At 47.7% G+C, this 27752-nt stretch overlaps 2 protein-coding genes across 34 annotated transcripts in view; both read right to left on the reverse strand.

Moving 5' to 3' along the window:
* The window catches only part of LOC140426625 (torsin-1A-interacting protein 1-like), a 62069-nt gene extending 40208 nt beyond the window's left edge, over positions 1 to 21861 (reverse strand). The window contains exons 1-2 of the mRNA XM_072511627.1: positions 21500 to 21861; positions 5292 to 5357 (exon numbers count right to left, since the gene is read on the reverse strand). Coding sequence (XP_072367728.1) covers positions 5292 to 5357; positions 21500 to 21686 — 253 coding nt within the window. The 5' untranslated portion in view covers positions 21687 to 21861. The remainder of the gene's footprint in view (positions 1 to 5291; positions 5358 to 21499) is intronic.
* Positions 21862 to 23794: 1933 nt separating this feature from the next.
* LOC140426626 (uncharacterized) overlaps positions 23795 to 27752 on the reverse strand; it is a 196692-nt gene continuing 192734 nt past the window's right edge. For all 33 annotated transcript variants that reach the window (XM_072511659.1, XM_072511638.1, XM_072511664.1 and 30 more), the window contains one exon: positions 23795 to 25720. In XM_072511659.1, the coding sequence (XP_072367760.1) occupies positions 24939 to 25720 (782 nt within the window). In that variant the 3' untranslated portion in view covers positions 23795 to 24938. The remainder of the gene's footprint in view (positions 25721 to 27752) is intronic.

Here is a 27752-nt window from a genome sequence, read left to right on the forward strand (position 1 = left end):
CCATTTCCTTATCATCGCTATGTTGACCGCCCAATAGTGGTTGCTGAAGTTTGGCAACACCAGCCCCCCTTCCCCTATGTTCCTTTCGAGCATCACCTTCCTCACCCGCGCGCGGCGACTTCCCCGCCCAGACAAATCCCAGAATAATTTTATTCACCCTCTTAAAAGGACCTCGGGATGAAAATATGTGGCACTGAAATATGAACAAGAATCTCGGGAGAATCGTCATCTTAACAGTCTGCATCCTCCCCGCTAGTGACAGCGGGAGCGCATCCCAACTCCGAACCTCCTCCCTCACTCATTCCACCAGTCGGGACAGATTGAGCTTATGCAACTTGCCCCAGTCCCGTGCCACCTGTATCCCCAAGTATCTGAAGCTTTCTCCTACCAGCCTGAACGGCAACCCCTTCAGCCTACTCTCCTGCCCCCTCGCCTGAATTACGAACAACTCGCTCTTAGCCATGTTCAATTTATATCCTGAAAAACAGCCAAATTCCCTCAGGGTTTCCATGATACCGTCCATCCCCATTGGGTCCAATACGTATAACGGCAGGTCATCCGCGTATAACGAGACTTTATGTTGCACTCCCCCCCCCGGACCAGCCCTTTCCAGTCTAGAAGCTCTCAGAGCAATTGCCAGGGGCTCTATGGCCAGCGCGAACGGCAGTGGGGAGAGAGGGCAACCCTGTCTTGTCCCGCGGTGCAGTCTGAAGTAATCTGATGTCGTCCTGTTCATCCTTATACTAGTCTCTGGGGCTTGATATAACAGCCTAAACCAGTCAATGAACCCCTCCCTGAACCCAAACCGTCCCAGCACCTCCCACAGATAGTCCCACTCGACCCGGTCAAAAGCCTTTTCCGCATCCATAGCTACCACTATCTCTGCCTCCCTACTCTCCGGGGGATCAGAATCACATTAAGCAGCCTTCTTAGATTGGCCACCAGTTGTCTACCCTTTACAAACCCGGTTTGGTCCTCCGCAATTACGTCCGGTACACAGTCCTCAATTCTAGTCGCCAAGATCTTGGCCAGTAACTTAGCGTTGATCAAAGATATCGGCCTGTAATACCCACAAGCCACCGGGTCTTTATCCCGGTTCAGAATAAGTGAAATAGTGGCCTGCGACATCGTCGGCGGTAGCACCCCTCTGTCTCTTGCCTCGTTAAAAACCCTGACCAACACTGGTCCCACTATCTCGGTCAACTTTTTATAAAACTGCACCGGATACCCATCCGGTCCCGGGGCTTTATCTGACTGCATGACCTTCAGGCCCCCCCCAATAACTCTTTGATCCCGACCAGGGCCTCCAGTCCGTCTACCAACCCCTACCCACTCTTGGGAAGGTCAGTCCATCCAGGAATCGCCTCATCCCCTCCGGTCCCATGGGGGGTTCCGAAGTGTACAGCTTACTATAAAAGTCCCTAAACACCTTGTTCAGCCCTGCCGGGTCCCCCACCAGATTTCTCTCCCCATCCGCTATCCTTCCTATCTCCCTAGCCACTTCTCTCTTCCTTAGTTGTTGCGCGAGCATTCTGCTGGCCTTCTCTCCATGCTCATAGATCGCGCCTTTTGCCTTTCCAAGCTGCTCTACGGCCTTGCCTGTAGTCAGCACCCCGAACTCGGCCTGCAGCCTCTGTCGTTTCCGGAGTAACTCTGGCCTCGGGGACCCCGCGTAGTTCCTGTCCATCCGTAAAATTTCCTGAACCAGTCGGTCCGTTTCTGCCCTGTCTGTCCTGTCCCTATGGGCCCGGATTGAAATCAGCTCCCCTCTCACCACTGCCTTCAGTGCCTCCCAGAGCACTGCTGCTGAGACTTCTCCGGTATCATTTACATGCAGGTAATTCTGCATGCATCTCCTGAGTCTCTCACACACCGCCTTGCCCGCTAGCAATCCAACTTCCAGCCTCCATTGTGGGCGCTGAAAGCTATCCTTACAATTCTGTAGATCTACCCAGTGCGGAGCATGGTCCGATATGGCAATTGCCGAATATTCTGCCCCCACCATCCTGGCCAGCAAGTCCTTACTCATGACAAAGAAATCAATTTGAGAATACACCTTGTGTACGTGGGAGTAGTACGAAAACTCCCTCGCTGTCGGCAGGCTAAATCTCCACGGATCAACTCCCCCCATTTGCTCCATGAACCCCCTCAGTTCCTTTGCCATCGCTGGCAACCTGCTCATTTTTGAAGACGACCAATCCAGGCTCGGGTCCAGGACTGTGTTAAAGTCCCCACCCATGATCGGTTTGCGCGAGTCCAAGACGGGGATCTTCCCTAGCAACCTCCTGATAAAGTCCACATCGTCCCAATTAGGGGCGTACACACTGACCAAGACTACTCTCACCCCTTCGAGCTTACCCTTGACCATAACAAATCTGCTGCCCCCATCCGCAACTGTACCCTCCACCTCAAATAGAACCCTTTCATTAATCAGGATCACAACCCCCCCTAGTCTTAGCATCGAGCCCCGAATGAAAGACCCGACTAACCCAGCCCTTCCTTAGCCTAACCCGGTCTGATACTTTCAGGTGAGTCTCCTGCAGCATGACTACGTCCGCCGTCAGAACCTGCAAATGCGCGAACACACGCGCCCTCTTTACTGGCCCGTTTAGCTCTCTAACATTCCAGGTGATTAGCCTGGTTGGGAGGGCACTTACCCACCCCCCCTTTGCCGATCAGCCAACCCCTCTCCTTGGCCAGCCCCCCAGCCATGTGTTGCGCATCCTCTGGCCTGCCTCCTGGCCGACTCCACCCATGACCTCCTCACTGTTGCCATGTCCAATTTCCATCCTCGTCAGCAGATCAACCCCCCCACACGCCCCCGAACAACACCATCCAACCACCTAACCCCTGCTCTAATTTAGCTACATGAGCACCCCCCACCTGGCTTCCGTTGACTAGCCCATCCACCTAGCCTGGTGGCTCCCAGCTTCGGCGCCAGCGCGTCTCTCACCCATTGTCCCCTGGCTCCCCTCCCCCCGGCCCATCCATACCACTTCCCCAAACCAGCCCTGCTTAAACAAAAACTCTATACAAGTCAGAGACATCGCCAACAATAGTGCAATTTAGATCAAACAGATAGAGATAAGAAGTACCAGGCACTCTCAGCCCTTCCCCTCCACACACAGAAAAAGATTGCACAAAATTACTCCGAAACCCCCATCATAACCGCACCTTTTTAACTATTTTCTTTTTTATATTTTCCCCCTACCAAAACTCCAACCAAACAAGAAACCCAAAAAGAAAACATTCAAGGAAACCACAAAAAAGAACAAGAAAAACACATCGCAACCAAAATACATCAACCTAAAAAGGTCGAAAAAACGAAAAGAACGGACCCAAGCACGCAGGCATCTCTCACAGCGAGAGAGAAACAAAATAGACTTCAAAGTTCTACCATGAGTCCAAGAGTCCTCAGCTCAGGGCCAGCCCTGGCTTCTTAATAAAGTCCATCGCCTCCTCGAAATAGTGGTGCTGACTCTCATACGTAATCCACAGTTGCGGCGGAAAAAGCAGCCCGAACTTCACCTTGTTCTTGTACAAAATCTCCTTCACCTGCCTGTAGCCTCCCCTCCTCCAGGCCACTTCAGTACTCAGGTCTTGGTAAACACGCAGGGTGCTACTGTCCCAAGTACAGCTGTGTGTGCTCTTGGCCCATTGCAGAACCCGCTCCTTGTCCAGGTATCTGTGGAACCGGACCACCATCGCTCGTGCGGGACCCCCTCATCGTGGCTGCCTCACCTGCACTCTGTGTGCCCTGTCCACCACCGGCAGGCGAGGGAACACCTTGTTCCCCAGCAACTTCGGAAACATACCCTCCACCTATGCGGCAGCATCCAGCCCCTCAGCCCCCGCCAGGAGGCCAACGATTCTTACATTCTGCCGGCGAGATCTGTTGTCCAGGTCCTCCTGCCTTTCCAGAAGCATTTTTTGCTGATTCCCTCAACCTCCGAATCTCCACGTCCACCACAGTCTTCTCCAGCTTCTGGAGCTTCTCAGCCTGATCATCCAGCCTTTTTTCCAATCGGTCAGTCGACTTCTGGAGCGGCTCCAAATTATCGCGCTTCAGAGCTAAAAAGCCCTCCTGCATGGCCTGTAGCAGCTGCTCCATTGTAGGCTGGGCTGTCGGCACCTTGCTCTGATCATCGGCCATATTGGTCTCTCTCACAGCCTGCACCATGCCCTTGTTTGACCACTTCTGCTGTTTACAGTCCCTCGGCTTCTTAAGTCCATATAACTCTGTATGGGTTCAGCGCCTGAGTACTATTACTTTCCAGTTCCGCGCTCAAAAGCGGAAAAGGTCCAAAAGTCCGACCGAAACGGGAGCCACCAAATGTGCGACCTACTTCCTCATAGCCGCCAACTGAAGCCTCCTCGACTCTTCTGACACCCGCATGCAACCCACCCATGGGTTGTGACCCACACTTGGAAAAAATCCTGCCATAACTGATCTAAGTATTTCTGAAAATCTTCAGCTTTTTCTATTTTAGTTTTGGCAGCAAGCATGGCCACAAAACATTTAGTTTCGATAATAGCTGTTAAGATGCGGTTAAGTAGGTAGCACTCTCACCTCTGAGTCACAATGTTGTGGGTTCAACTCACATTCAGAGAATCGAGCACAGAGTCAAGGCTAACACCCCAGACTTTAAGATACGTTGTCAGAGAATCCCTACAGTGCAGGAGGTCATTCGGCCCATTGAGTCTGCACCGACCCTTCGAAAGACCACCCTACCCAGGCACAATTCCCACACCCGATTCCTGCAATGCCACCCTAAGGAGCAATTTAGCATGGCCAATCCACCTAACCTACGCGTCTTTGCATTGTGGGAGGAAACCGGAGCAACCGGAGGAAACCTACGCAGACGTGGGGAGAACGTGCAAACTCCACACAGACAGTAATCCAAGGTCAGAATTGAACCCAGGTCCTTGGCGCTGTGAGGCAGCAGAGTTAACCACTGTGCCATCGTGCCATCATCTGCGACAATGGCAACTTTACTTATAATCAAGTCCGTAGTGATTTCCTAAGCCCTGTTAGTATTTCCTTAATGATTACTCTCACGAAGGTGAAAAAGATCCCATTCGAATAGGAGCAGGTGAGATCTCCTCAAAGAACTTATCGACTATAAAGCACTTTGGGACATCCTGAGGTTCTGAAAGGCACTACAGAAATGCTATCGAAATTATTTCTAGGTCATTGATGCTATGACCAAGCACTGTGCTAAAATTAATACTTAACCTACATGCAGGGAAAAAAACTCTGAGTCAAAGAACTTGAAACGTTTAATTCATACCTCTCTTCACAGGACTGCTGTCCACATCATCTGTCACTCTTTTATTTGGAGAAAGTTTACTTCCATCTGGAAAAGCAAGGAGAACAAATCAGCCACAAAACACAAGATGTCACACTACAGATGCTTAAATATCACCTGGGTTTCAACAAATCTTATTTTACCAGCCTGGGGCATTTGTCATTCGAAATATTGCCGATCTCCTGTGCGAATAAGGAGTAGCAGAGAACACTCCACTGCTGCTGAGGCAACATAATGGCATACACCAAATAGTCGAACCTAGGTTTTCAAACCTAACTCAACTAGTCTGCCTTCAAACATCTTCGGACTGAAATTATTTATGGTTCCAGTGATAAGATTCAGAATTTCAAAGGGCTGGATACAAAGGTCACTCGATCAGCTGCACAAGAAAAGGTCACCAGTTGAAGACCAGAAATACATGACAGAAGATCATAATAGTGTGGAATTTGTGTGGCATTGAAGTGTGGAACTAGTCTGTTTTAGAAGCCCCAAATTAGAGCTTAGTACACTTGCAAGGTCAGAAACACTTCTTTCAGGGCAGCACAGTGGCACAGTGGCAAGCATTGCTGCCTACAGCGCTGAGGACCCGGGTTCGAATCCCAGCCCTGGGTCACTGTCCGTGTGGAGTTTGCACGTTCTCCCAGTGTCTGTGTGGGTTTCACATCCACAACCCAACGATGTGCAACGTAGGTAGATTGGCCACGCTAAATTGCCCCTTAATTGGAAAAAGTAATTGGGTACTCTAAATTTATTTTAAAAAAGAAACACTTCTTTCTCCTTGCAGTGACAAACTTCTCTCAGCCTTCAGGATTACTTTCTACTATTAACCTATTTATTTTGAATGTAACGGGCACCTGGTCAGCTCTCACCAGTGGCTGAGAGACTGGACCAGGACGATAACTTTTTAAAGTTTTAAGACGGTATGGAAAGATCAACTCGTCCCAGGAGTGATAATGCAACAAATAGGGCTTGGTTATTTTATAAACAAACTTTATTAAAACAAAAGGAAAAACAAAATTTAAACTTCAACCCTAACAATAGCAGATTACATGTAATTTCACACACTAGCTCCCATTAAAACGGCACTTTTAACAGAATGTGCAGCTCTCATGTCACTTTCACAGGAAGACAAAGGCATTTATGAAGCAATTTTTCTTCTGTTAGGGAAATTTGTTCGGAATCCTCTTTCAAATTCTGCCTCGGTGGCAACTTTCATGATCTCTCCTGGTTGAATTCCAAAGCTTTCTCCTGTACCTGTTCAAAACAGGATTCTTTTTTCTCTCTCTCTAATCTCCACCCAGCCCCTCAAGAAAAGGCTCTTTGAGGTTTCCAGACTTGACCTATCATTGTTATCTTGGTTGTTTGATTGCACACTCCCATTTATACAAAAGAACAGAGCCATGCTATTGATGTAACCTCCCATTGACAGACGAAGAGGCCATTAGGCTCTGTAATGGGCTAACAACTGGTCAGATAGGAGTGTCCCCAAGAACAATGTATCGGGAGCATCCTGTGTATTCCCACCAACGAGTTTAAGTCTGACTGGGACAATGTAACTCGACCAGGTGTGGGCATATCCCTCGGACTCTGTGCTACCAGTATTTTCCCGCAGTCTGTTTAACCCCTAAATTGACATCTACATGTTCAATATCATTCCTGGACCTAATTTCCTAATATCTTCTTCACTTAACATGTGGTAACTTTATATTATTATACAAAGATACGGAGAAACAGGAGTGTTATTTATTCTCAGTGTTCATGCAGAATCCATAAACCACTTGAAAATTGTCCTCTGAACTTCCAGCAACCAGGAAACCAAAGTCAGACACACCCATTGGCATGAATTAAGAATACGTTCAATTAGTTCTCCCTGGTTACAGCCTCAATTAAGTCAACCATTAACCACATTCTTCGATAACACATTCAAAGTTCACCTGACTTAACCTCAAAAGTTCAGATTCATGTATATTCATCCCAACCATCAAATACTCAGCCAGATATGTTTACTTGATGCCCAAGTGAAAGCATCATTTCAGAATTTCACCCAAGTGACCATGTGAGCCACACTGTTGCACTGCTCTTCCCAAGGCTGCAGTTAGCGATGTAGAGCTGGGAATGTGGAATTCATGGAAGCCAGTGTTGTGATTTTGGACAATGGCACAGAGGGGCAGCATGTAGATGAAAACTAGGAGAGGTCAAATAAGACTCCAGAGGTAATAGTGAGGGAGGAAGCTGCAAGAAGAGTTAGTGCTGGAGAGTCTCTGGCAATGACAGGAAAACCAGTGTGGCATGAGACAAGGATGGTCATACTCACCTGGACAACATAGAGAGGCAATGGAAGAAAGTGCTAGTCAACCATCTCAAAGGCTGAAGACAGATCAAGAAGAATGAGGAAAGAAAGTGCACTGATTGTAATCAGTCACAAATGTTTTGAAACGAGGAACCTTTCAGTGCTGCAGAAGGAACTGAAAAAGCCAGATTGGAGAGCTTCAAACCTGGAGTTGCAGTAAAGATGGGCATGGATTTGTGACATGACCATATGCACAAGGATATTTCACATTTGGAGAGGACTGGGATGCTGTGCATAACGGTGGTAGCTAATAAGGACATAGGAGGTGGGGGGGTTCTCTGAAGAGGTGGGTGATGACAGCAGATTTGACAGGCGCGGTGACAACAGCAGACAGGGAACCGCTACCAATATCAGGCAACATGGGAGCCAAGAAAGGAAGTTGGATAGTCAGGGTTTTGTGAAATAGGATTGAGAGGGTAAAGGGGGGGGGGGGGGGGGCAAATTGACATACTTGGCTTGTAGAGGGCATATGGGGATATCGGAGAGATAGAGAAAGTAGTGAGTTCTGACCCAGGACAACAAGGGCAATTTGGCTTGATAGGTGAGGAGAGAGAGATGTGGAACAGACAATTAAACAGGATGGTTTCAGTCTTAATGACCAAGGTATCCACACTTTAGGCAAGTATGGAGGGAATAGAGGGAGAAGGGTTTAGGAGACAGTTCATATTGGAGAAAATATGCTGAGGTTATCGCTGCATTCAAGGATAATCTGGAGCTGTGTGGTAGTATGTATTGGGGGTCATGTGGGACTGGAAGCCCTAATGTCATTGGCTGACAGATCCCAGGTCCTGGTTGGCCGTTGACCTCTAGCTCCGCCCTGAAGGCGGAGTATAAGAAGCCGGAGTCCTCCCCCGCAAGCCAGTCTACTATTGAGCTGCGGGGGAACAGACACGCTTAATAAAGCCTCATCGACTTCACTCTATTCGTCTCACGGAGTCTTTGTGCGCTACAATTTATTAAGCGTGCCTAAAAAGGACTATGGAGCTCAGGATCATTCCGGAATTCCTGAGGATCAGCCCCCACGCAGTGAACGCAGCAGCAGCCTTCAAGCACTGGCAGACTTGCTTCGAGGCCTACCTCAGAACGGCCACCGGCCGGGTCACAGAAGACCAAAAAAGGGGCATAGACAGATTGGATAGTCAGAGGCTTTTCCCCAGGGTAGAGGGGTCAATTACTAGGGGGCATAGGTTTAAGGAGAGAGGGGCAAGGTTTAGAGTAGATGTACGAGGCAAGTTTTTTACGCAGAGGGTAGTGGGTGCCTGGAACTCGCTACCGGAGGAGGTGGTGGAAGCAGGGACGATAGTGACATTTAAGGGGCATCTTGACAAATACATGAATAGGATGGGAATAGAGGGATACGGACCCAGGAAGTGTAGAAGATTGTAGTTTAGTCGGGCAGCATGGTCGGCACGGGCTTGGAGGGCCGAAGGGCCTGTTCCTGTGCTGTACATTTCTTTGTTCTTTGTACAGGTCCTGCACTCGAGGGTGAGCACGGAGATCTTCTCCCTCATCGAAGACTCGGAGGATTTCCAGACGGCGTTCGCAGCACTGAAAAGTCTCTATGTCCGCCCAGTTAACCAAATCTACGCTCGCTACCAGCTCGCGACGAGACGGCAAGGTCCCGGAGAATCGATGGACGAATTCTACGCCGCGCTGCTGATTTTGGGACGAGCCTGCAGCTGCCCTTCGGTGAACGCAAATGAACACACGGACATGTTAATGCGCAATGCTTTTGTGGCAGGTATGAATTCCTCCCAAATCCGCCAAAGACTTCTATAAAGAGAGTCGCTAGGACTCTGAAGCCCGGGCCCTAGCAGCCTCCCTACACGTGGCCGCGCGTAATACCCGCGCCTACGGCCCCGACCGCGCGGCAGCCCATTGGGCTCCGTACGTACCCGTCGCGACAAACCCCCCCCCCCCGGACACCCCACAGGCTTGCGCGGTCCAAACGCCGAGTCGCACCGGGGGCGCCCGCTGTTATTTCTGCGGCCAGGCGAAACACCCCCGACAGCGCTGCCCGGCCCGCGCAGCTATCTGCAAGAGCTGCGGGAAAAAGGGCCATTACGCGGTTGTGTGCCGGTCCCGCGAGGTCGCCGCTGTCCCGGGAGAACAGGGAGCCCTGCAAGCCGTTTACGTGCCCCAACCCCCCCAGCACGCCATGTACGACCCGCAGGCGCAGCCGCTCTGGGTCCCGACCCCCGCGGTCCCGGGAGAACAGGGAGCCCTGCACGCCGCTTACGCTCCCCAACCCCCCTCCCCGTACCCCATGTATGACCCGCCGGCGCTACCGCTTTGGGTCCCGGCCACCACTCTCCACGGAGAAGAGGGAGTTTTGCGCGTCCCTAACGCCCCCCTAACCCCCACCCCGCGCCCCACGTCTGACCCGCCGGCGCCACCAACTTGGGTCCCGACCACCGCTGTCCCCGGTGAGGGAGCTCCGCGCGGTCCTAGCGCTCCCCAGCCCCCCCAGCGCCCCATGTGCGACCCGCAGACGCCGTCATTTTGGGTCCCGGCCACCACGAGGGGAGGAAGGGCGCCGCCATCTTGGACCGCCCCAGACCTGTACGACGCGTGGGGGCGGCCATTTTGTCCACCCCCGCCGCCGTGTGACCACCCAGCCACGTGCGACGTATGGGGGCGGCCATTTTGTCCATCCCCGACGCCATCTTGGACGGCAACAACGGACCCCACTCCACTACTACAACCACGTCTCGCTTCAATTACGCTCGATCAAGCTCGGCCCCGGACACTCCAGACGACGACGACAACGGTGCTAATAAACGGCCACGAGACGCCATGCCTAGTTGACTCCGGGAGCACGGAGAGCTTTATCCACCCCGACACGGTAAGACGCTGTTCCTTGACCACCTATCCCAGCGCACAAAAGATTTCCCTAGCTGCAGGATCCCACTCAGTACAGATCCAAGGATTCTGCATAGTTACCCTAACGGTGCAGGGGAGGGAGTTCAAAAACTACAAACTAAACGTCCTTCCCCAACTCTGTGCCCCCACCTTGCTAGGATTAGATTTCCAATGCAATCTACAGAGCCTTACGTTCAAATTCGGCGGCCCAATACCCCCAACTCACTATCTGCGGCCTCGCAACCCTCAAGGTGCAACCCCCGTCCTTGTTTGCGAACCTCACCCCGGATTGCAAACCCGTCGCCGAGCAGACGGTACAGCGCCCAGGACCGGACCTTCATTCGGTCCGAAGTCCAGCGGCTACTAAAGGAGGGCATAATCCAGGCCAGCAATAGTCCCTGGAGAGCGCAGGTGGTAGTAGTGAAGACAGGGGAGAAACAAAGGATGGTCATAGACTATAGCCAGACCATCAACAGGTATACACAACTAGACGCGTACCCTCTCCCCCGCATATCCGATATGGTCAATCGGATTGCCCAATATAAAGTCTTCTCCACCGTGGACCTCAAGTCCGCCTACCATCAGCTCCCCATCCGCCCAAGTGACCGCAAGTACACAGCCTTCGAGGCAGATGGGCGATTATACCATTTCCTACGGGTCCCTTTTGGCGTCACAAACGGGGTCTCGGTCTTCCAACGGGAGATGGACCGAATGGTTGATCAACATGGGTTGCGGGCCACGTTCCCGTATCTCGACAATGTAACCATCTGTGGCCACGACCAGCAGGACCACAACGCCAACCTCCAAAAATTCCTCCAGACCGCCAAAGCCTTGAACCTCACGTACAACGAGGACAAGTGCGTTTTTAGCACCAATCGGCTAGCCATTCTGGGCTACGTAGTGCGCAATGGGATGATAGGCCCCGACCCCGAACGTATGCGCGCCCTCATGGAATTTCCCTCCCCCGCTCTGCCCAAAAGCCCTGAAACGCTGCCTGGGGTTCTTTTCATACTACGCCCAGTGGGTCCCCCAGTACGCAGACAAGGCCCGCCCCCTAATACAGACCACGACCTTCCCTCTGTCGACAGAGGCTTGCCAGGCCTTCAGCCGCATCAAAGCGGATATCGCAAAGGCCACGATGCACGCCATCGACGAGTCCCTCCCCTTCCAGGTCGAGAGCGACGCCTCCGACGTAGCTCTAGCGACCACCCTTAACCAAGCGGGCAGACCCGTGGCCTTTTTCTCCCGGACCCTCCACGCCTCAGAAATCCGCCACTCCTCAGTGGAAAAGGAAGCCCAAGCCATAGTGGAAGCTGTGCGACATTGGAGGCATTACCTGGTCGGCAGGAGATTCACTCTCCTCACGGACCAACGGTCGGTCGCCTTCATGTTCGATAATGCACAGCGGGGCAAAATCAAAAACGACAAGATCTTAAGGTGGAGGATCGAGCTCTCCACCTTCAACTATGAGATTTTGTATCGTCCCGGAAAGCTGAACGAGCCGTCCGATGCCCTAGCCCGCGGCACATGTGCCAACGCACAAATTAACCGCCTCCAAACCCTCCACGAGGACCTCTGCCACCCGGGGGTCACTCGGTTTTTCCACTTCATCAAGTCCCGCAATCTCCCATACTCTTTAGAGGCGGTCCGTACAGTCATAAGGGACTGCCACATCTGCGCGGAATGCAAACCGCATTTTTTCAGGCCGGATGGAGCGCACCTGATTAAGGCTTCCCGCCCCTTTGAACGCCTCAGTCTCGATTTCAAAGGGCCCCTCCCCTCCACCGACCGCAACGCATATTTTCTTAATGTGGTGGACGAATACTCCCGCTTCCCTTTTGCCATTCCCTGCTCTAACATGAGCGCGGCCACAGTCATTAAAGCCCTGAACAGCATCTTCACACTGTTCGGTTACCCCGCATACGTCCACAGCGACAGGGGGTCCTCTTTCATGAGTGACGAGCTGCGCCAGTTCCTGCTCAGTAAGGGCATAGCCTCAAGCAGGACGACCAGCTACAAACCCCGGGGGAACGGGCAAGTAGAGAGGGAGAACGGCACGGTCTGGAAGGCCGTCCTACTGGCCCTACGGTCCAGGGACCTCCCAGTTTCACGGTGGCAGGAGGTCCTCCCGGATGCTCTCCACTCCATCCGGTCGTTGTTATGTACGAGCACTAATCAAACGCCTCATGAGCGACTCCTTGTCTTCCCTAGGAGGTCCTCCTCTGGAACGTCGCTGCCGACCTGGCTGGCGGCCCCAGGACCCATCTTGCTCCGAAAGCACGTGCGGGCACATAAGGCGGACACGGTGGTCGAAAGGGTTCACCTCCTCCACACGAACCCGCAGTACGCTTATGTGGAGTACCCCGACGGCCGACAGGGCACGGTCTCCCTGCGGGATCTGGCGCCCGCCGGCAACACACACACCCCCCCCGACACCATTCACCCAACCCCCCCCCTTCCTGCCACCGCCCCCTTCCCAGGAGGATCGGTTCCCCTCCCCTCAGGCCCAACCAAGAATAAAGCCCAAGCTGAAACCGTAAGGCTCCCGGAGACGACAACACCGATACAAGCACCACCACCACCACCGGGGCCGAGGCGATCGACACGGACGACCAGACCGCCCGACCGACTCGTGGCGTCGATCTAAATCAAAATATGGACTTTTCACAAGAACATTTTGCTTTTCTCCCTATACCCTCTGTAAATAGTTGAAACAGGACAAAATTGTACAATACTGTATTGCCATGTGAATGTTTTTTTTTCCTCCCAGGACCAGCCCTGTAAACCCTTACCACCATACGAAGCATCACCCCGCCGGGTTCATTTTTGACAAGGGGTGAATGTGGTAGTATGTATTGGGGGTCATGTGGGACTGGAAGCCCTAATGTCATTGGCTGACAGATCCCGGGTCCTGGTTGGCCGTTGACCTCTAGCTCCGCCCTGAAGGCGGAGTATAAGAAGCCGGAGTCCTCCCCCGCAGGCCAGTCTACTATTGAGCTGCGGGGGAACAGACACGCTTAATAAAGCCTCATCGACTTCACTCTATTCGTCTCACGGAGTCTTTGTGCGCTACAAGCTGTAAATCATTTTCCCAGATATGGCAATGAATGTCTAATCAGTTTCAGGGCCATCACTGTTCATATCTGTGTCCCTTGGAGCGAGAGAGCAAAGTTTCATGAATCTAATGAACTGCAGTAGCAGGGCTTTAAATGTGAGATCAAGTACGAGCCACCTACAGGAGGCCACGCACCCGGGCCTCCGATCACCTGGGAGACCCCCACCACCACCCCCACCCCCCACAAAGTGTCATTCCGCCTGGTCCCCGTTTGTGGGGACCAGCACTAAAGAGCACCTGGCTGGGGTCTCCTCAGCAAGGCCGGTAGATGTCGGGTGACCATTTGTGGCGGCAGCACAACTAAGAGGGTTCTTAAATTCACTTAGCCGTGAGGGACTGGATCCCACCTACTGTGGGTGGAACCCAGATCACGACATCTGGGGAGATCTGGTTAGATCTCGCATAGCATAACGGCCACCGGGAATCTCCAGAATCTACCGGCCACATCACACCCCATTACCAGCGGGATGCAGCCGGTAGGTCGTGCCAGGGATATTTTCCCTTTCCAATAGCACCACTAATTACAGAAAACACTTCAGGGTCTTGAGGTCAATAAGGGACTTGTATAAATGCAAATTATTTTATTCTCTAATGGTCGCAGAATCATTGAGTAAAACTATGGGGATCTGAAGAATCAAATGCAAACCATGCAAACGCATTCAGTCTCTACCAAACATGCACCATTAAACTAGGGAGACCAATCATCTGTGAGCTTCCATATCCATTGCTCAATTTTAATCCTGAACAAGTTCACTCGGCCCACAAGCATTTTGTCCTAATTCAGTCCAATGTCAAAGAACAAACGTGCCTTTATAAGGTACTTTTCACAACCTCACGCTGCCCCAAATCACTTTATAGCCAGTGAGGCACTTTTTGAAGTGCAGTCACGTGTAGAGAAACATAGCAGCCAATTTGCATACAAATAGCAGTGAGACAATGACCAGATGATCTATTCTGACGATTTTAGTCGAGGAATAAACGTCAGCCAGCAGAACTCCTCTAGTCTGCTTCGAAATGGTGCAATAGGATTCTTGACATCCACTAGACAGCTGACAGGGTTTAAGTGTACCATCTCATCCAGAAGGTGGGTCCTCTGTATCCTCAATACAGCACTGAGTACTCAATCTAAACTATGTGTTCTCGTCTCTGGAACAACATTCAAGTCTTTACCTTATGACTCAAGAGTTCAGAGCCAATGTAGATTTTCTTTTTCAAAATTCATGCAACTATTTTCGCACTCATTCAATGGACTTTTTAGATAAAGAAGAATGACTGTGCCAGCATAGTGTCCCTGACTGTTAGAATGTTCTCCAAATAGCACTCTAAAAAGAATGGGAGTTCTCCCCAGTGTCCAGGCCAAGATCTATCTGACAACCAACATCACAATCTGGTCATTTTTCAGAGCTTTGCTGTGCACAAATAGGCTGTCACCTTTCCTAATTACAACAGTCACTGTGCTTCAAAAGTATTTAAATGCTGTAAACTATTTGGGGACATCCAACAGTTATGAAAAGCGCAACAAAAATCCAAGTTCCATTTCCTTGTTCCCAACCGACTGTCTCAGAAATAAATAACATGCTCAACTCTCTGAAATGAAAGTTAAACTCAATATTCAGACTCAAAGGGAACAGATGATACTCACTGAGCCATGGGAGACTTTCAGTCTTGGGGTGAGCCAAATTTTTAAACATTAAAAAGGGGCTATTCCCTCTTCTTCATTCATCAAGAAAAATCTGAGAACATTTTAAAATGTAACAGCTCACAGAAAATGCTCAAGTTAAATTTTTTTTTTTTTAAAATTCAACTTGGAATGATGGCAGATTTTAACCCTTCACAATGTCCCCGTCTCCTTCCGCCAGCCCCACAAGCAAGCTCCCAGTGCAGACTTTGCCTGATGGCCAGTGTCCCTTCCCTCCCACTCTCTCCATCCATTCTGCCACTCCCTCCTTTCCCGAACCTCCGCCCTCCCCTCGCTCAAACCCACTCTCCCCAAAACCTACAGCTCCCCCTCTCTCTCACCCATTTCGCCCCACCCTCTCATCAAATTTATTCCATTGAGAAAGAAAGACTCTCCAAGAAGGATACGACTTAGTTCACCACTAATGTTAAGGATGGTATCAAATTGAAAGACGATGCTGTGAAAAATTAGTATTAGTAGAGAAATGGTTTGGGGAAATTAATGGGATTGAAGGCAGACAAACCTCCAGGGCCTAATAATCTCCATCCCAGAGTACATAAGGAAATGCCCTAGAAATAGTAGATCCGTTGGTGGTCATTTTCCAAAAGTCTTTGGACTCTGGAACAGTTCCTATAGATTGGAAGGTAGCTAATATAACCCCGCTATTCAAAAAGGGAGGTAGAGAGAAAACAGGGAATTATTGACCAGTGAGCCTAACGACATTAGTAGCGAAGTTGCCAGAGTCCATTATCAAGGATATCATAGTACAGCATTTGGAGAGCAGTGGCATAATCAGACAATCGTCAGCATGGATTTACGAAAGGGAAATCATGCACATCAGTGCTAGGACCCCAACAGTTCACATTATGTATTGATTTGGACAAAAGGAACTAAATGTATCATCTCCAAATTTGCAAATGATACAAAGTTGGATGGGAGGGTGTGCTGCGAGGAGGACGAAGAGATGCTTCAGCAGGATTTGGACTGGCTGAGTGAGTGGGCATATGCATGGCAGATGCAGTATAATGTGGATAAATGTGAAGTTATCCGCTTCGGTAGCAAAAATAGGAAGGCAGATTATTATTTGAATGAATGTAAATTGAGAGAGGTGGATACTCAGCGAGACCTTGGTGTCCTCGTGCATAGTCGATAAAAATAAGCGACAGATATAGAAGGAAATAAAGAAGGCAAATGGTATGTTGGCCTTCACAGCGAGAGGATTTGAGTATAGGAATAGGGATGTTTTGTATTGTGTAGGGCATTGATGGGGCCACACCTGGAGTAGTGTGTGCAGTTTTGGTGTCTTATGGAGGAAGGATGTTCTTGCAATGGAAGGAGTGCAGCATAGGTTTACCAGGCTGATTCCTGGGATGGCCGGACTGTCATATGAGGAGAGACTTAATCGGTTAGGATTATATTCATTGGAGTTGAGAAGACTGAGAGGGGATCTCATGGAAACATATAAAATTCTAACAGGATCAGACATGGGAGATTCAGAAAGAATGCACCCGATAGTGGGGGAGTCCAGAACGAGGGTATAGAATCATAGAATCTACAGTGCAGAAGGAGGCCATTCGGCCCATCGGGTCTGCACCGGCTCTTGGAAAGAGAACCCTACCTAAGGTGCACACTTTCACCCTATCCCCATAACCCAGTAACCCCACCCAACAGGCAGGGCAAATTTTGGACACTAAGGGCAATTGAGCTTGGCCAATCCACCTAACCTGCACATCTTTGGACTGTGGGAGGAAACCGGAGCACCCGGAGGAAACCCACGCACACACGGGGAGAACGTGCAGACTCTGCACAGACAGTGACCCAAGCCGGGAATCAACCTGAGACCCTGGAGCTGTGAAGTTTGGTATAGTTTGAGGTTATGGGGTAAACCTTATGGAGCTGAGGTGAGGAGAAATTTCTTCACCCAGAGAGTGGCGCATCTGTGGACATCACTACCACAAAAAGTAGTTGAGGCGAAAAAGTTGTGCAATTTCAAGGAAGTATTAGAGATAGCTCTTGGGACTGAGGGAGGGGAAAAAGAGGTGGAATGAGGTTATTGAACTTGATGATCAATCATAATCATAATGAATGGCAGAGCAGGCTCGAAGGACCAAATGGCCTCTTCCTGCTTCTATTTTTTATGTATGTTTCTATCATTAGCCAAAGTGTGGGAAAATTTTATAAACCAACGAGGAATGACTTTAAAAAATACAGATGGAGAAATTACTATGCGAGGATAAACCAGCAAGTATAAAACAAGACAAGAGCTTCAACAAGTTTACAAAAAAAAAAGTACCTGAAGTAAATGTTGGTCCCTTAGTGGCTGACATTGGGAGATAATGGCAATGAAGAAAGTGGTAGACTTTGAACAAACATTCATCTGTTCACAGCACAAGACACAAAAAGCATCCCAAGTGTAATAGAAAGTGAAGAGGCTAAAGGTGGAGGGGCAGGGGTTGCAGAGAAACCTAATGCAATCATTATCACTAGAGAAAAGGGGCTGTCAAGACCACTGGGCCTATGGTCTGCATTCTGGGGTCTTAAAATAAGGGCTGCCGAGGTAGTGGATGCAATGGTTGTAATCTTACTAATTCCCTGGATTCTGGAAATTGGAAATCCACATGAAACATATCTGGGCAGCACGGCAGCAGAGAGTTTAGCACAGTTGCTTCACAGCACCAGAGACCAGGGTTTGATTGCTGGCTTGGGTCACTATCTGTGCGGAGTCTGCATGTTCTCCCCATGTCTGCATGGGTTTTCTCCGGGTGAACATAAGAACTAGGAGCAGGAGTAGGCCATCAGGCCCCTCGAGCCTGCTCCACCATTCAATGAGATCATGGCTGATCTTTTGTGGACTCAGCTCCACTTTCCAGCCCGAACACCATAACCCTTAATCCCTTTATTCTTCAAAAAACTATCTATTTTTATCTTAAAAACATTTAATGAAGGAGCCTCTACTGCTTCACTGGGCAAGGAATTCCATAGATTCACAACCCTTTGGGTGACGAAGTTCCTCCTAAACTCAGTCCTAAATCTACTTCCCCTTATTTTGAGGCTATGCCCCCTAGTTCTGCTTTCACCCGCCAGTGGAAACAACCTGCCCGCATCTATCCTATCTATTCCCTTCATAATCTTATATGTTTCTGTAAGATCCCCCCTCTTCCTTCTAAATTCCAACGAGTACAGCCCCAGTCTACTCAACCTCTCCTCGTAATCCAACCCCTTCAGTTCTGGGATTAACCTAGTGAATCTCCTCTGCACACCCTCCAGTGCCAGTATGTCCTTTCTCAAGTAAGGAGACCAAAACTGAACACAATACTCCAGGTGTGGCCTCACTAACACCTTATACAATTGCAGCAGAACCTCCCTAGTCTTAAACTCCATCCCTCTAACAATGAAGGACAAAATTCAATTTGCCTTCTTGATCACCTGCTGCACCTGTAAACCAACTTTTTGCGACTCATGCACTAGCACACCCAGGTCTCTCTGCACAGCAGCATGTTTTAATATTTTATCATTTAAATAATAATCCCTTTTGCTGTTATTTCTACCAAAATGGATAACCTCACATTTGTCAACATTGTATTCCATCTGCCAGACCCTAGCCCATTCACTTAGCCTATCCAAATCCCTCTGCAGACTTCCAATCTCCTCTGCACTTTTTGCTTTACCACTTATCTTAGTGTTGTCTGCAAACTTGGACACATTGCCCTTGGTCCCCAACTCCAAATCATCTATGTAAATTGTGAACAGTTGTGGGCCCAACACTGATCCCTGAGGGACACCACTAGCTACTGATTGCCAACCAGAGAAACACCCATTAATCCCCACTCTTTGCTTTCTATTAATTAACCAATCCTCTATCCATGCTACTACTTTCCCCTTAATGCCATGCATCTTTATCTTATGCAACAACCTTTTGTGTGGCACCTTGTCAAAGGCTTTCTGGAAATCCAGATATACCACATCCATTGGCTCCCCGTTATCTGCCGCACTGTTAATGTCCTCAAAAAATTCCACTAAATTAGTTAGGCACAACCTACCATCCTTGATGATAGATTCCAGCATCTTCCCTACTACCAAAGTTAAGCTCACTGGCCGATAATTACCCGCTTGCTGCCTATCTCCTTTTTTAAAACAGTGGTGTCACGTTTGTTAATTTCCAATCCGCCGGGACCACCCCAGAGTCTAGTGAATTTTGGTAAATTATCACTAGTGCATTTGCAATTTCCAGGTCCAGGAGACTTGTCTACCTTTAGCCCCATTAGCTTGCCCATCACTACCTCCTTGGTGATAACAATCCTCTCAAGGTCCTCATCTGTCATAGCCTCATTTCCATCAGTCACTGGCATGTTATTTGTGTCTTCCACTGTGAAGACCGACCCAAAAAACCTGTTCAGTTCCTCAGCCATTTCCTCATCTCCCATTATTAAATCTCCCTTCTCATCCTCTAAAGGACCAATATTTACCTTAGCCACTCTTTTTTGTTTTATGTACTTGTAGAAACCTTTACTATCTGTTTTTATATTCTGAGCAAGTTTACTCTCATAATCTATCTTGCTCTTCTTTATAGCTTTTTTAGTAGCTTTCTGTTGCCCCTTCAAGATTTCCCAGTCCTCTAGTCTCCCACTGATCTTTGCTACTTTGTATGTTTTTTCCTTCAATTTGATACTCTCCCTTATTTCCTTAGATATCCACGGTCGATTTTCCCTCTTTTTACCGTCCTTCCTTTTTGTTGGTATAAACCTTTGCTGAGCACTGTGAAAAATCACTTGGAAGGTTCTCCACTGTTCCTCAACTGTTTCACTATAAAGTCTTTGCTCCCAGTCTACCTTAGCTATTTCTTCTCTCATCCCATTGTAATCTCCTTTTAGCACAAAACACTAGTGCTTGATTTTACCTTCTCACCCTCCATCTGTATTTTAAATTCCACCATATTGTGATCGCTCCTTCCGAGAGGATCCCTAACTATGAGATCCTGAATCAATTCTGTCTCATTACACAGGACCAGATCTAGGATCGCTTGTTCTCTCGTAGGTTCCATTACATACTGTTCTAGGAAACTATCGCGGATACAATCTATAAACTCCTCCTCAAGGCTGCCTTGACCGACCTGGTTAAACCAATCAACGTGTAGATTAAAATTCCCCCATGATAACTGCTGTACCATTTCTACACGCATCTGTTATTTCTTTGTTTATTGCCTGCCCCACCATAATGTTACTATTTGGTGGCCTATAGATGCTCCGGTTTCCTCCCACAAGTCCCAAAAGACGTGCTGTTAGGTGAATTGGACATTCTGAATTCTCCCTCTGTGTACACGAACAGGCACCGGAATGTGGCGACTCCGGGTATTTCACAGTAACTTCACTGCAGTGTTAATGTAAGCCTACTTGTGACAATAAAGATTATTAAAAACTTAGGGACAGCATGGCTGTAGCATAAAAATAAGGAAATCTTGTTGCAACTCTACAGGGAATTGGTGGGACCATATCTGGAGTACTGAGTGCAGTTTTGGTCCCTTTACAAAAGGAGAGATAGGCTTGCATTGGAAGTAGTTAAGAGAAGGTTCACTTGGCTGATTTTCGAGATGAAACGGGTTGCCTTATGAGGAAAAGTTGAGTAGGTTGGGCCGATACTCATTTCAGTTTAGGAGAACGAGAGGTGAAACATAGGAGATTCTATGGGGGCTGATAATGGGTAGATGCTGAGAGGAGGGGAGGTGATGGCATAGTGGTATTGTCACTTGATTAGTAATCTAGGATAATGCTCTGGGAACCGGGATCGAATTCCACCACGGCAGATGGGGAAATTTGAATTCAATAAAAATCTGTAATTAAAAGTCTAATGACCATGAAAATATTGTTGATTGTTGGAAAAACCCATCTGGTTCACATACACATGCCCTTCAGGGAAGGAAATCAGTTGTCCTTACCTGGTCTGGCCTACATGTGGTGAGTCAACCATTTTCGCCATTAACATTACGTCCCAATGGCAGTAACTAAGGGACCATTGACTTCAGCTACTCTTATTTGTTTTAGACTTGTAGAAAATCAGAGGGTTATGGGGGAAGAGGGGCAAACAGAATGATCAGCCATGTTGTTACTGGAAGGCAGATCAGGGCACGAGGGGCCGAACGGTCTCCGCTGCACCTATTTGTTATCTTTACAACTTCGCTCCAACCTCACCTCGGGTTTCCTCCCTGGCTCCGGACACGGGGCTGTTGCTGTTGCTACTGCTGCTGCTACCGCCGCCGCTCATCTCTGACTCGGCGGTACCGGTAAATATCCGCCCGGCATCAGAGGGAAAACCCTGGAGAATGAACAACATGAACTTTCCGAGCGGCGCCAGGAGCGGAAGCGGAAAGGCCGCCATCTTGATAAGGGCGGCCTTTTAACTTTTACTGGTTTAAAAGAATCCCTCGATCAACCCGCCGCTCGGATTGCAGCTCCATCCACTCGCGCGTGTGTGTGTGTATTATTATTGATCAAATGCCCTCTCCACACTCCCGTTCAGGTTGATTGATCAGTAATTTCCGCAAAGTTCCCAACCCTCCCGGACCGAGCGGGAGTTACATGCGTTGGAAATCCGGAAGAACAGCGGAGTAATAATAATGGGGGATGGGGGGAAAGAGAGGTGGATTTGGGAATTCTCATTGGAATCCCTCCAGTGCAGAAGGAGGCCATTGAGTCTGCACCAACCCTCCAAAAGAGCACCCCTAGCCAGACCCATGCCCTACCCTATCCCCATAACCCCACCTAACCTTTTGGACACGAAGGGGCAAATTAGCATAGCCAATCAACCTAACCTGCACATATTTGGACTGAGAGGAAACCGGAGAAAATCCACACAGACACAGGGAAAATGTACAAACTCCACAGTCGCCCAAGTCCAGAATCGAACCCCAGACCCTGGCACTGTGAGGCAGCAGTGCTACCCACCGTGCCACCCAATGGAGAGAGAAATATGCAGCAGGACAGAAAATACATTAAAATAAAGAGCTCAATGTCAATCTGTAAAGAAATGTACAAAGTTTAAAAAAATAAATTGAGTACCCAATTAATTTTTTCCAATTAAGGGGCAATTTAGCGTGGCCAATCCACCTACCCTGCACATCTTTAGGTTGCTATGATGTGGAGATGCCGGCGTTGGACTGGGGTGGGCACAGTAAGAAGTCTTACAACACCAGGTTAAAGTCCAACAGATTTGTTTCGAATCACTAGCTTTCGGAGCGCAGCTCCTTCGAAGGAGATGCGCTCCGAAAGTTAGTGATTCGAAACAAACCTGGACTTTAACCTGGTGTTGTAAGACTTCTTACTGTGCCCTTCTTTGGGTTGTGGGGGCGAAACCCATGCAAACACGGGGAGAATGTGCAAACTCCACACGGACAGTGGTCCAGAACTGGGATCGAACCTGGGACCTCGCCGCCGTGAGGCAGCAATGCTAACCACTGTGCCACCGTGTTGCCCGTGATGTACAAAGTTGGCAACAAGCCCACTAAGGAATTGTCTGCATTTTGCATAAAAATGAATTTGACACGCAAAAGTTTCATGCGGGAAGTGTAGAGTGTATGGATTGCAAAGAAAAGGGGTAAAAATCGAGCGAATATGTTACTCAACAGATGATAAAGATGTGATGCAAATTGTGTCATAGGGTGTCCACACTCACAGGTAAAGCATAGCACAGCTTCCCCAACTCCATTGCTTGAATCTAATGCTCTCTTATAGTTTCCACACCAAACATCTTCTTGCCAAATTATAAATAAAAAGAGAAAGTGTTGTAAAAACTCAACAGTCCTGGCAGCATCTATGGCTTCCGAAGTTTGGACTCGAAACGTTCCAAAGCTTAGACCCGAAACGTTAACACTGTTTTTCTCTCCACAGATACTGCCTGACCTACTGAAGTTTTCCAGTGTTTTTGCTTTTTATTTCAGATGTTTCTTCTTGTGGGGAGATTAGGACTACACAGTGACAGATCAGCCATGATCTTATCGAAGGGCAGAGCAGGCTCAAAGGGCTGAATGGCCCACTCTTGCTCCTAGCCCTATTATGAACTTCAGTTCCATATGTAAGAAAGATTCAAATTATTTTCATCTGTTCACTTATAGGATATGTTATGTTCATTCCTCTTGAAAGCACTTGTAGCTCTTGATTAGTTAATCTTTTTGTTGTTTAATTGAGACGTGCAGTACAGGTAAAGCATTTGTTAAGTGGGGAATAAATTAAATAGATGAAATATTGCATTTACATTCAGCCCATTGCACACAGCAACTAATGCGGCAACCAATAACCGTAAACCGCCCATTTCATTGTGGTGATTTAAGTTGGCCGAGGGGAGAATGTTGACCAGGACACCAAGAAAGCTCTCCGCCCTTCCTCCAATAGTGCTGTTCCCCAACACCACCAAAGAAGGCAGGCAGAATCTTTGCCTAACCTGTTTTAGTACATTTATTAAGTCAAGAAAAACAAGCATCTAACAGAGGATTCCTACAAACCTTTTATTAACATTTTTAAAGTACTTCAAGGGTAATTAACAAATATATAAAACACATTCATAACAAATATATACAATTCCAATTTAAAGCATTATTACATTTTTGGAGTGAAAGCTAACTTTGTGCTGCTGAGAAAATGTTATATAATAATGTGTGGCTCCTTGTTGATTGGTAATCACCAAGAATGACCAGAAATGGGGACTTAAATGAGCTTGTACACCTGCTTTTTTCCAGTGTCTAAGCTCCCTTTATTTTCTCTTCTCAAATCTCATTCTGGGTCTTGCAATCACCGCGGTTGAGGGGTTGCTCACATTGGTGTGGCTCTTGGCTTTGGCCCATGCTGCTCTTGAGCCAGCTGATGAATGTGCAACAGTGACCGAGTAAATTAGCAATTTTAAACCTCACCTTGCTCTGCAAGGACTCTTGGGCTCTACTTGGCAGCTCGCTGCAGCAGGATGTGGAGATCAGTAGTACCTTACATGTTGGGTTGCCTTACATGTTGGGTTGCCAACCCTCTGAAGATTGAAACTTAATCTCCAGGATTAAAGGCTTGGAGCAACCCAGAAGAAAAATCATACGGCCTTTATTAGTTATAAAAATACTGGAGTTGGGAAAGAAAGGATGTTTTACTGACAGTCACAAATCATCCAGTCAAATAATAAAAACTCAGTTGGCAACTGAAGATCATGTGATGAAACCTCCAGACCAACATGTGGTGTAACATGTGGTGCACTGCACTGCACAAGGACTTTATCACGTGGTTCTTTAGCGAGAGTTAGCTCGGCAGGTAAAACAGTATTCCAAAAACATTTAGTATCTCCAGTGGAGCAAAAAAATATTAATTTAAATAATACAAACTATTAATAGCACATTTTCAAAAAATATGGGTTTGTTTAAAAATGTTTTGAGCCCCCCCCCCCCCCCCCCTAAAAACATCAAGGCTCATAACAATACTCACAATGTGACATTTAGAAAAATATTCCGCCAATGATTTGGAGGATTCTTTTAGCAAGACAGCAGAGAAAAAAAATTATTTGGATTTTGTGACTCAAGTAACAACTGGCCTTTCACACACAATGTACAAAACAGCGATGCATTTGAGGTTCTATACTCTACAGTGCACATTATTCTCATCACTTCAAAACTGGGCAGTCTCCATCTTCGATTTCTCTCTCCAGCCTGACTGGCAGCACAAGGTGGGAAATGCGGCTCCACAGGCCGCCCAGTTTGTCTGCGTCCATGATGTTGAATTCTCCTGGTGTATCAGAGCAGAACTTCTTCTTGAGAAAGTCCATGACCATCTCCTCCAAGTCTTTGAGAGGCATGTTTGGCTTCAGCTTTGGTTCGTCCAGCAAGACCGTGATCAACAGGGAGACGTCCTTGAAGGCGGCATTTTCATGGTCGCAGTACTTGTAGAACAGAAGGGTAGAAGGGGGTGGGAGATCCTGGAAGTGATGAATAATGGCCGCCTTTACCCCTTCCTGGAATGCAGATGACAGCTGTTCGTCCAGCTCTAGCTTCACCCTATCACTGTTCAGTGATTTCTTGTCAGATCCATTGATTTCCTGCGTACTTGAATTGAAAACAGAAGCGTAAACTTCACCTATTCTGCGTGCGAGGCATTGCATGGTTCCACTAGCATCCTGAGCAGCAGCAAACATGAGGATAACAGGCTGTGTGCGCACTGCCGTGCCAATGTGCTTCTTCAACAGAATACTGCTTCGCATCCACAGATCATGCTGCTGATTTGGGAACATGGTCTTCATCTCTTTCCACTTGCTCAGGAAGAGCTCCTCTCTCTCCATCAGCATTAGTCGATCAGTCACTTTGGATATCCAAAGGCAAAATATGCAGGCAATCAAGACTGCAATCAGTCCCGTTATTGGAATCACAAGCTTCCAGAAGAATTTAGCTCCTAAGGAAAGATGAAATATACACAATCAGTCCTTTATTTTTGTTCCTGGGATAGTAGATTGCACGGTATTAGGAGAAATTTGAAGTTATGCAAGCATTCAGTGATTGACATTCCCAATCTCATTCACATTAGGCAAAAACAAATAACTTAGCTTGAAGCAATTGATCAGAATCAATTCTTCTTACATCTGCTCGTTAATATTATGGGGTTATTGGTTTCATGGGATCCATCACATTTACAATAATTATGATATTCTGGTCCCTTGCAATTTCTATTGCTCCACTATTGGCAGCTATGCCTCCAGTTGCCTAAGCCCAAGCTCTAGAATTCCCTCCCCAAACCTCTCCAACTCTTGCTTCTTCTATTAAGACACTTAAAAGTCCAAGTCACCTGGCTTAGTATCATCTTGTGATGAATGTAGGAATTTCAGATATATTGTATTCTAAGTATTTGGTGCAGTAAGGTTTAAAAGCCTGGGTTACAGTGTGTTTGACTGCTGCAGTAGTGCTTTTAAAAATCCTGGTTAGGAAGGTTGGAAGCCAGGGGTGCAATTAAGGCTTGGGCTTGATGTAATTACTGGGAGGAGCCACAGTATCAGGCACTTTGCAGAAAAGTAATTTTTATTTGAGAGTTAATTGAAGATGTGAGCAGAAGTCAGCATCTTAGTCAAGTTGAAGTATATGTCTCTAGCTAGGTTAGCTGTTTCTTTCCAAGCAGTTCAGAAGTGTGTAATTAGAAGGTGAGCTGAAACAAGCTGAAGCAGCTTTTGAATAAATACAGCCAAAGTTTATGCATGGTTCTGACAGGATTCAGATCTTTTCTTTCAAAGCAGTGGGACAAGATCCCTCTTTCTCAAAGAACATCTCTGTAAAGCTGTATTCCTGAGGGTTAGCTGCATTTTAACAGCGGATTGAGAGCTGGGATGGTTTCTTTGTTGTTTGAGTAGGAATAAACATAGCAGTTAAGGGTTACTGTATTCACTGCATTGATAAGCACTGTTTATGGGGTAATTGTAAGTTATTTTCTTGTGCAATATTAAAGATATTTTAATACTGTGTTAGCACTAAAGTTTGTTTTAATGTACCATATCCCTATTTTTCCTGAAATCACTCCTGGAGCGAGGTATCATAGAATCACTACAGTGCAGAAGGAGGCCATTCGGCCCATTGAGTCTACACCGACTCTCTGAAAGAGAACCCGACCACTCCCTGCCCTATCCCGTAACCCTACCTAACATTTGGACACTAAGGGATAATTTAGCACGATCAATCCACCTAACCCGCACATCTTTCGACTGTGGGAAGAAACTGGAGCACTCGAAGGAAACCCACACAAGACACGGGGGACAAAGTGCAAACACCACACCCTTTCCTTACATTCTTACAAAATGAAAATAGAATATTGAGGTTTCTGTCCGGTATCCTAGTCACTGTTGGGGTCTGGTCCGTGATCATAATACAGGTTGAAAACCCTTTATCTGAACTGCTTGGGGCCAAACGTGTATCAGATTTCAGAATTTTTTGGATTTCAGAATATACTGTGCATATGCATTGCGTGTTGGGAATTGCACATGTGCGGTGCGCGTTGGAAACTGCACATGTGTGAAACACAGGGAACTGTGCTTGTGTGGCACGCGTTGGTATTTTCCACTCATGACATGACGTTGGTGATCGAACAAAAGTGTGGATTTTGGAATTTTTCAGTTTTTGGATAAGGGATGCTCAACCTGTGGTCTAATATGACTCAGTTTCAAGATGCGTTGATATTTGTTCCCAGCATGTTTTACTCTGTGTGACATCTATATATAAATAAACATCATAGTTGTTAAGGTGGAGATTCCACAGCACTGGCATTAACACAAAACAGTAACTTATACAAAGTTGTAACTTTCTGTATTGATCACCTGTCCTTCCCTCAAGGCTTCTCTTGAAAACTGCCTACAACAACCATAAGAACCTAATAGCAGGAACAGACTAAATGATCCCACCAGCCTGGTCCAACATTGAATATGATCCTGATTGATCAGCCTCAG

This window comes from Scyliorhinus torazame, chromosome 7 (genome assembly GCF_047496885.1).
Source record: "Scyliorhinus torazame isolate Kashiwa2021f chromosome 7, sScyTor2.1, whole genome shotgun sequence".
Taxonomy (NCBI): Eukaryota; Metazoa; Chordata; class Chondrichthyes; order Carcharhiniformes; family Scyliorhinidae; genus Scyliorhinus; species Scyliorhinus torazame.